Source organism: Zingiber officinale, chromosome 7A, assembly GCF_018446385.1.
Source record: "Zingiber officinale cultivar Zhangliang chromosome 7A, Zo_v1.1, whole genome shotgun sequence".
Lineage (NCBI taxonomy): Eukaryota > Viridiplantae > Streptophyta > Magnoliopsida > Zingiberales > Zingiberaceae > Zingiber > Zingiber officinale.
In genome coordinates, this window is record NC_055998.1 from 90277590 (window position 1) to 90287722 (window position 10133).

At 34.4% G+C, this 10133-nt stretch overlaps 1 protein-coding gene and 1 non-coding gene across 10 annotated transcripts; both read right to left on the minus strand.

Moving 5' to 3' along the window:
- Positions 1 to 2248: 2248 nt before the first annotated feature.
- LOC122001752 lies at positions 2249 to 4824 on the minus strand. Of its 9 annotated transcripts, XR_006117467.1 has the most exons (6): positions 4408 to 4823; positions 3818 to 3904; positions 3601 to 3706; positions 3243 to 3276; positions 2515 to 2544; positions 2249 to 2426 (listed from the first exon to the last, which is right to left on the minus strand). XR_006117467.1 is itself a non-coding variant. In XM_042556654.1 (4 exons), exons 1-4 carry the CDS (start codon positions 4048 to 4050, stop codon positions 2412 to 2414), a joined length of 312 nt encoding a protein of 103 aa, XP_042412588.1. In that variant the 5' UTR covers positions 4051 to 4401; the 3' UTR covers positions 2249 to 2411. The 9 variants fall into 9 exon arrangements, 1 of the variants encoding a protein (XP_042412588.1); XR_006117462.1 differs by having other exon boundaries at positions 3243 to 3706; positions 4408 to 4824; XR_006117465.1 differs by having other exon boundaries at positions 2249 to 2544.
- A 90-nt stretch (positions 4825 to 4914) lies between these two features.
- On the minus strand, positions 4915 to 5016 carry LOC122003306. Its single transcript, XR_006117942.1, has one exon. It is a non-coding gene; the product is annotated as a small nucleolar RNA SNORD90 (small nucleolar RNA).
- Between the last annotated feature and the right edge of the window lie 5117 nt (positions 5017 to 10133).

A 10133-nucleotide genomic window follows, 5' to 3' on the forward strand; every position in this document is an offset into this window, starting at 1 on the left:
GGGCATCAATACACGCTACTACCATCTAATCCAGTGGGCAGATAGGGTGAGGTAGCTATCTAGCTCCTCAGCTACTGACTACGAGCGACAATACACGCTACTACTACCTGGTCCAGTCGGCAATCAAAGCACATGAATGCCACTATCCGCGGGCGACAATGCACGCTACCACTACCTGGTCTAGTGGGCAGACAGGGCATGTAGCTATCTAACTATGGACTGCGGGTGACAATACACGGTACCACTATCTGGTCTAGTGGGTAGTCCTATGTATCATAATCGCTGACGACTTTCTTAACCACGAATGAGAGATAATAGTCGACAGTATATACCAACGGTCATTAACGACTCTCTCAACCATGAATGGGAGACAATGGTCGTTAGGATATACCAACGGTCGATAAGCATAAAATGAATAGTCACATCCAATATAACACTTTATAGCCACACCTTGGTCTAACCTCACTGGTGTATAGTCATAGGCCTAAATAACAAGGGTCTAGTAGGATATTCACTATCCTACACTACAGTATGAAATAGCAAATAAAGGTTTAGCAAGATGCTCGATATTATATACTTCGATATGATCATCTTGACAATAAGTACAAACTCAAATCATCTACCAAGGGGTCTTAGCAAAGTATCCAACATCCTACACTATGGTATGGTAATATCGTGCATACATATAAGCACAATCACGAATAATAAACATAACAACATAGCTATCAACAATAGGTCAACATATAAGGACAAATAATAATGTATTAAATTCAGGAGCAATATAGGATAAATTTAAGGTAAAAAAGTAACTGCGACCTCATCAAAACATGATAATAAATAATCATACAATATGATCAAAACTACCCATCTCAAGCGTAGAATATCTTAACCATCTGAAAGCCAAAAGTCTTTCTCAAGCTCAAATCCTATCAGTATAGGCACAAAGAATATCTAAGGACCTATAACAATTAATCAACCTATTGATTAATTCATCTACATCTATTTATTAATTAATTAGTTAGACAATTTATCAATTAGTCAATCCATTAATTTAATTAACCTTTTCATTAAATTAATCAAACAAATGAATAACTTAGTTACTTATATAATAAGTAATTATCTAACTTACCCATTTAATCAAGTCACATTAATTAAAAATAATCTGTTAATTAATCTAGTAATTAATTAAACTTAAACATTAAATCATAACCAGATGAATCCATCAATTAAAACTTACCAACTATTAACTTATTAATCAGAACTTTAATAATCAATTAATCAACCTAAAAAATTTTTGTCCCAAAATTCTCGTTGCCAACTTGGCGATGAATTTGGGGACGAAATTGACGACGCATAATATTTTTGTCACCAAATTCGTAGCCAAGTTTGCAATAAAAATAATATTCATCGTAAATTGCTGTAAAATTAGGGACGAATTTGGCAACGAAATTGACAACAAATTATAATTTCGTCGCCAAATTCATTACAAATTTTGCAACAAAAATAAATTTTCATTCTAAATTTGCAACAAATTTGGCAACGAAAATAATAAATTTTTTTATGATCTACAGTAAAAAAAATTTTGTCCCAAATTTTGTTCTAGAATTTGTGAATTTGTTGCAAATTCTACAACAAACACGATATTTGTTACAAAATTGTTTGCAACGAAAACCACTGGTTTAGGATGAATAATATTTTTGTTGTAGAACTTGCATTGAATTTGGTAAAAAAATAATAATATAAAAAATTATGATATGCTACAAATTAGTTTTCGTCCCAAATTTGCAACAAATTTGACGATCAAAATAAACAAAAAAAATTGTGTTATGCGAACCTGGGACAAATTCACAGATTTGTTCCAAATTTTGGGGTGAATTCTAAGACGAATCTGTGAATTCACCCTAGATTCTGAGATGAATTTAACGATCAAAATAAACAAAAAAAATTGTGTTATGGGAACCTGGGACAAATTCACAGATTTGTTCCAAATTTTGGGATGAATTCTGGGACGAATCTGTGAATTCGCCCTAGATTCTGAGATGAATTTGTGAATTCATCCCAGATTCTGGGACAAATCTATAGATTTGTCTTAGAATCTGGGATGAATTTGGGACGAAAAATAATTTGCCACAAAATTATATACAATTACGATAATTTGGCAAAAAAAAAAATTTATTGCCAAATTCACCCCTAAATCCAAAAAATTCCAACAGAACTAATTTATTTCTACAATTTCCATTCAAATACATATCATAACAAAATTAAATACCATATCATAAACATTCAACACATCCTAATTAACATTATCACATTCTATTTAACATATATATACATATATTAATATTTGAAATCAATTTTACAGTAATACAAATCCAAAACCTTCTCAAAAAGTTATACAAGAACGTTCTTCTTCAAGACTCCAAAATCTGATACAAGTCAAATAGTACAAAAAGTAATACAAATCCAACATCTCCTAAAAGTTATACAAGTTTTTTCAAAATAAACAATACATACATGAACGCATCCCCATATAATCTTCTTTTCCTGCATAAAAACATACAAACAAACCATATCATTTCTAACAAGAAAGATAATTACTTAAATTATAATTCTACTTTGCAATCCTTGCTAAGAACCACTATGCTTGCAAGTCCTACAATTCAACACCTTCCTCTCCACTATCTACAAATATCCTAAACATGTTGCAACCTATTTCACCAGGTTCAATTGTAACTACAAGTATCCTCAATATGATACAAAATATTTCACCTCATCAAATTGTAACTACAAGTATCCTAAATATAATACAACCTATTTTACTATATCAAATTGTAACTACAAGTATTCTAAATATGATATAACCTATTTCACAACATCAAAATATAGTTACAAAAATCCTATTAGCTTTCAGTTTGACATAGAGAGAATGGGGCGCCTTCTTAAAATTCTTCTCATATGAAAATGTCTCAAATGATAAAAACACAAAATTGTGAAGATGAATTAGTTGATACTAGCCTTGCATTTAATGCTCATGGTTACTTTGCTGCTAGTAAAACTCTAATCATAATTCATAATTCTAGCTCATAATGTAGTTGCAAATTTCAACAAGTTTGTAAAAAGAATGATGTCCTTATTTAACTCTTCTATAAACTCATCAAAAGAAAATGATAAAAATAAATAAATAAATAAATAAAATTACAAATACAACATGTTCATCTAAGAGTGTGTTACTAAATACTTACTTTTTCGCTGACATAGATTTTTGGCTCATCAACCCTATTAAAAATAAAATAACAATATTAATTAAAATAAAAAAAATTGAAAGGTTCACAATCCATGAATTAATAGTTAAAAACACTAAATATAATATGTAAAATTCAAAAATTACCTTAAGCCAGTGATAAACTTATCAGTTAAACCCCGACGATCAGGTAAAAAAACTTATGTGACCAACACATTAAGCAAAAAAGAATTTACCTATATTTTTATTAGAAATAAGAAGCTTCATGTAGTCTTGCTCATAAGGTGTTCGTTAATGTTTATATAAAACAGAACTCAAGGCATTTTGTGTCACATGAGAGGCCACAGTAGAATTTACACCTGACACCGAAATAAAAATTCAACCACATTTTCCTCAAGCTCCAAGTCCAGAGATTCTCCTAGCAAAGCAATTGAGTGCATGATCTAGTAGCAAAGCCAAGGTCGACTGCACTTATCAATCATAAAATGATCCAAAACAATGAGACAAATAATTAAAACAGAGAGAGAGAGAGCATTTTGAAAAACATTACCAACAAATTGAAATTTCTAATCTTACTTGGCATCTAGAACATTGTAGCTTGGCCCAAGTTTCCCGAGTCCTTTAGTTAAAAATTCAATGTGCTTATCACGCCAAAGCTCTAACCTGCACATCCTCCAATTTAGTTTAAATGGTTTACCCAAATGGCTTACAGACCAAGAAGACAGCTTGGACATCAAAATGAAAGAGATGAACTTTAAAGCATCAAAACAGTTAATTGTTTCAATCCACCTCCTTTCTCTCTGTTGCATCTCTGAGTTAGTCCACTTTGATCATTATTATTTTCAGTTACAGTTTCAAGTTAAAATATCACTAAACTAGAGAAATTTTAAACATTTTCTATATGCTCACTAAGCCTACCTAACTTTTTTTTTCTGAACATGAAGATAAACTTTTTGGTCGAACATGAAAACCAACTTGTGGCAATCTCTTACCGTCAAAAAGAGTGCAAAGTTAGATCCCGAATTAAATCAGGCATGTCATCAAAGAAAAACTCAGCATAGCCAAGTAAATAAGGGTTCATTATTTATACGAGTATAAAGAGTAAAGTGGTATCTGGAAACAGCATAGTTAACTATTATTTCACTGAAACAAGGAGTTAGAGAAACCTGATATACTTCAAAAGTAGGGGGGCGGGTCGACTCCATTGAGGACGTTAGATCTCGAACACTTTGGCCTCCACTCTGAGCTGCTCCATCTGCGCGGCCAGGCCGGCCACGCGCGGCGACGTGAGGCCACAAGGGCAGGGGGTGCAACGCGCGGCGAGGCGCCTCCATGGGCGGCCTGCTAGGTGCCGCCATGTGGGCCTGCCGTAGGCTAGCCGCGGCCAGATGAAGAGGGCAGAGGGCAAAGGGGAGAGGGGAGAGAGGAGAGAAAAGATAAGAGAGGGATTATCTACGCCGCAGCTGGAGATGGCTATCGCCGTCGAGAACGAGATCGGGTTGAGAAAAGTGGATCTGGATGTGGGAGGAAGGAATTTATGGTTTTTTGAGAAACAACAATATTTCATAACCATTTTTGTCCCTAATTTTGATGATGAATCCAAGATTTATCCTAGATTTGGGGATGAATCTTGGATTCGTCCCAGAATCGGGGACGAATTTTAGATTCGTCCCCAAATCTGGGACGAATTTTAGATTCGTCCCCAAATCTGGGACGAATCCAATATTCGTCCCAAAATCTGGGACGAATCCAATATTCGTCCCAAAATCTGGGACGAATCCAATATTCGTCCCAGATTTCAAAAAATAAAAAAAAGGAATCAATCGAAAACCCTAAATATCGACCTAGAAATGTTGGAATTTCATGAAACAAGTTTCTATGGATTTTTAATTTTCTCGTGGTCTTAAAAATATCTTCATCCATAATTTTAACATAATATATTAAGTGTGGTGTTTTTTTTTACCTCGAATTAAGTCACATTCGTGTTAAAAAAAATCACCACACACAATATATTAGGTTAAAATTCTGGATTAAGATATTTTTATGATCAGGAGAAAAATACGAATGCATAAAAACTTATTTCATAAAATTTTGAGGTCTCTAGATTCATATTTTGGGCTTCCAAATGATTTTTCTTTTTCTTTTCTTTTTAAATCTGGAACGAATCTTGGATTCATCCCAGATTTTGGGACGAATCTTGGACTCATCCTAGATTTAGGGATGAATCCAAGATTCATCCTAGATTTTAAAAAAATAAAAAAAAAATAAAAAAAATTAATTGGAGGCCCTAAAAATTAACCTAGAGATGTCAGAATTTCATGAATAAGTTTCTATGAGTTTCTAATTTTGTACCGATCATAAATATGCCCTCATCTATAATTTTAACCTAATATATTGAGTGTGGTGATTTTTTAACCCGAAGTTAACCTAATTCAGATTAAAAAATCACGACACTCAAGATATTAGTTTAAAATTAAGGATGAGATATATTTATGATCAGGAGAAAATTAGAAACTTATAGACTCTTGTTTCATGAAATTCTGACATCTGTAGGTCTATATTTTAAGTTTTAGACACATATCCAAATATGCGTTGAACGTTAATATACTTAATTAATAGTAACCTATCTATGTTTCACAAAATATGGAAATAGAGATATCGAAATTTCATGAAATAAGCTCATATGAGTTTTTAATTTTCTCTTGATCATTAAAATATCCTCATCCATAATTTTGAGCTAATATGTTGAGTGTGGTGATTTTTTAAAATGCATTAGGTCAAATTCAGGTTAAAAAATCACCACACTCAATATATTAGGTTAAAATTCTAGATTATGATATTTTTATAATCAAAAGAAAAATATGAACACATAGCAACTTGTATCATGAAATTCTGAGATCTCTAAGTCTATATTTAGAGCCTCCGATTCATTTTTATTTTTGTATTTATTTTTTTTTGTTTTGGGACGAATCCTGGATTCATCCCAAATTTTGGGACAAATTCCTGGATTCGTCCCAAATTTTGGGACAAATTCCTAGATTCGTCCCAAATTTTGAGACAAATTCCTAGATTCGTCCCAGATTTTGGGATAAATTCCTATATTCGTCCCAGATTTTGGGACAAATTCCTATATTCGTCCTAGATTTAGGGACGAATACAGGATTCATCCCAAAATCTGGGACAAATCTAAGAGTCATCCCAGATTTTTTTTTAAAAAAAAAAATCATTCAAAAGCCCTAAATATGGACCTAGAGATCACAGAATTTTATGAAACAAGTTTCTATGCATTTGTATTTTTCTCCTGATCATAAAAATATCCTAATCCAAAATTTTAACCTAATATATTGAGTGTGATGATTTTTTACCATGAATTAGGTCACCACACTCAATATATTAAGTCAAAATCATAAATGAGGACATTTTTATGATAAGGAGAATGATATGAATACATAGAAACTTGTTTCATAAAATCTCGATGTCTCTAGGTCCATATTTGAGACTTTCGATTGTTATTTTCTTTTTTTTTAAATTTTTTATTTTGGGGACAAATCCATGGATTCGTCCCCAAATCTGGGACAAATCCTTGATTCGTCCCAGAATATAAAAAATTAAAAAAAAAGAAAACTAAAATTGGAAAGCTCAAATATGGATCTAGAGACATCAGAATTCTTTATAACAAATTTTTATGTGTTTTGATCGTTCTCCTGATTGTAAAAATGCCCTCATTTATAATTTTGACCTAATTTATTGAGTGTGACAAATTTTTTTAAACCTGAATTACATCAAATTTGGGTTAAAAAATTACCACACTTAAAATAGAAGGTCAAAATTATGGATGAGGACATTTTTATGATCAAGAGAATGATACGAACACATAGAAACTTGTTTCACGAAATTCCGATGTCTCTAGGTCTATATTTAATGCTTCCAATTATTTTTCTTTTTTTTTAAAAAAAAATTCAATTCTTGGACGAATCCAATTGGGGACGAATCCATGGATAGATTTGTCCCAGAATATATAAATAAAAAAAAAGATAAATAAAATTGGAAGACTCAAATATGGATCTAGAGATATCAGAATTCTATGAACCAAATTTCTATTTGTTCATATCATTCTCTTGATCGTAAAAATGTCTTTATTTATAATTTTGACCTAATTTATTGAGTGTGACAATTTTTTAACCTGAATTACGTCAAATTTGGGTTAAACAATCACCACACTCAAAATATTAGGTCAAAATTATGGATGAGAATATTTTTACGATCAAGAAAATGATACGAACATACAGAAACTTGTTTCATGAAATTCTGATGTCTCTAAGTCCATATTTAAGGCTTTCGATTATTATTATTTTTCTTTAAAAAAAAATCAATTATGGGACGAATCCAAGATTCGTCGGGACGAATCCAAGATTCGTCGGGACGAATCCATGGATTCATCTCTTATAATTTTTTTTAATATTTTATAAATTTTCTCATTTGGGACGAATTCTAGATTCATCCTAGATTTTGTGACGAATCCTGGATTCGTTCCAGAATCTGGGATGAATCCTGGATTCGTCCCAGATTCTGGGACGAATTTTGTGACGAAAATAGTTTTCGTTGGGAATTTGCGATGAAAATATTTTATTACAGATTTCGTTGCTAATTTGAATCAAATTTTGTTTTTGTCGCCAACCTTGTTACGATTTTGGGATGAAAAATATTCGTCCCAAATTTTTGTCCCTAAATCATTGCTTTTTTTTTTAGTGCAAGTAAATAAATCCATATCCATCCAACCTAATTAATCCTTCAATTAATCAATACATCTAACTGAATTAATTATCAAACTTAATTAGTGATATGTTCAATTAAACCTTATTGTGGACGTGCCTTAATCATATAACTCTAATTCCATTGTCCTAGTAATCTAACAACAATTGATAATTAATCCACCTTAGTTAATTACTATAATAACACTAGCCTTTGCCCCCACGGGCGGGATCAACTGGTTATGACATGGATTCTTGCAGCATGAGTCGAGAGGTCGAGGGTCTGCGGCAGCAAATGCGATAACATCAATATCTGTCCGTGCTAAACACCTGAGACCGCCATGTCATAGCTGGGCCCGTATTCACCGTGATTTACTCCCTCTCATACTTGTGGGGCCGGGTTGAGGGGGCCGCTAGGTTGGCGGTTCCAACCTTTTGCAGTATAATAACACTAGCCTTTAATCATTCGATCCTAACAGGAACAAAAAAACAACTAATTCGTTACCCTATATCTGACCTCTTATTCTTCTTTGACAGCAGCGGTAGCATGGGAGGTCGGCAGTGGCCTGGTCGAGCAATCTTTGAGCAGTTGGCAGGGGATGCAATCGTGGGGGCAGCAGCGATGGTGGGGTATGCAATGGCTGGTGCCGCAACAAGGCAGGTGCCGCGTGTGTCCCTTGTGCACTGGAGGAAAGAACAGGCAAGTCTAGGATTTCCGGAGCACAGGTCCACCTCGGGTTGGCTGTGGCGGCGGCGTCGTCGCACAGTGGAGCGACAGCGGCATCATTGTATAGTGGCGCGGCGACAAGTACGAGGTTAACATCGGGAGACTCAGCGTCAGCATTCCTCATGGTGGCAGCACCTGGCAAGGGAGGACAGCGTCGCCGGTGTCGGTGGCTCGAGAGGACGGCAGAGCCCCGCGGCCGGCCAGGTGCGTAGAAGTTAGGGTCGGTCGGATGGCGAAACCGCGTCGCCTCCGCGTGCGCGTGATTGAGGAGTGGGTGGCGACCCGTGATCAAGGAGACAGAAGGCCGGCGACGGAGATGGAGGAGAGGGAGGCGAAGCCGTGGCCAGCAAGTAGAGACGACGAGTTCGTCCTCACGAGCGGGCGTGCGCTTGCGCGAAGGGAAACGGCGCCTGCAAAGATGTACAGCAACGATGGAAACTTAGGTTTAGAAATATAAAGTTAGGATAATTGATATTATCAACTCCTTATTTAAATAGATATTCTTAAACAGGCTTTAAATATTGTATGTTTATTTCTATAAAATCTAAAATGATCTCTTTAAAGTCTAAAAAAATTCAGTAAATTCTAAAAATTTATATCAACTTAATTCCTCATAAATTATTCACTAAAATAATTTAATTAAGTTAAATTTTAATTATTTACATCTTTATCTATATTTTTGACATATTACGGTATCATTTGGAGTAAGACTATTTTGTTGCATCCTAGAAGCTGCAGGATATGAAATTAGATAACAACTTGCTACTTGAGGAGGGGTTACTTCACAAATTTGGGCTGAGCCTTGTCTCGATCTCTCTCAAAGCTTCATTTAATAAGACCTTTCACCTTCACTAGTTTTGATATATAACTAAAAACATATCGATTCTTGAAGCCGTCACCATGATGAAAGTCATACTACCAATCTAAAACATTCTCCCTGAGGACTATCTTAGCTAATGTGAAGTTCTTGTAGGATCGATGCACTAGGGGGGTGAATAGTGCTCATGACTTTCACGTTCATTTAAAAACAATCGAAGAGAGTAAAGACAGCGGAAATAAAGATACAACAAACAATCGCAAATACCATGATTTACTTGGTTCGGAGCCTATGGCGACTCCTACTTCAAGGCCTGCACGTGAGATTATTTTTGTTGGGTAATCATTAATCAATCGTAAAGAGTACAAGTATAATGATTACAAGTAATTAGAAAAATTAAAGAATACCAACGACTTAGAAATTTAAATCTTCAGCGCGATGGTTGTTGGGGTAGTTTTTGAGCATCAACAAAGCATTTTCATAGAAGCACGAAGAAGCGAAAGTTGCTTGGAATGTTGTGTTTTAGGTGTTGGTTGAATGCTACTTTTATAAGCTATTTCGGGTGCCTGGATCCCTTTCGGACACTTGAACTGTGAC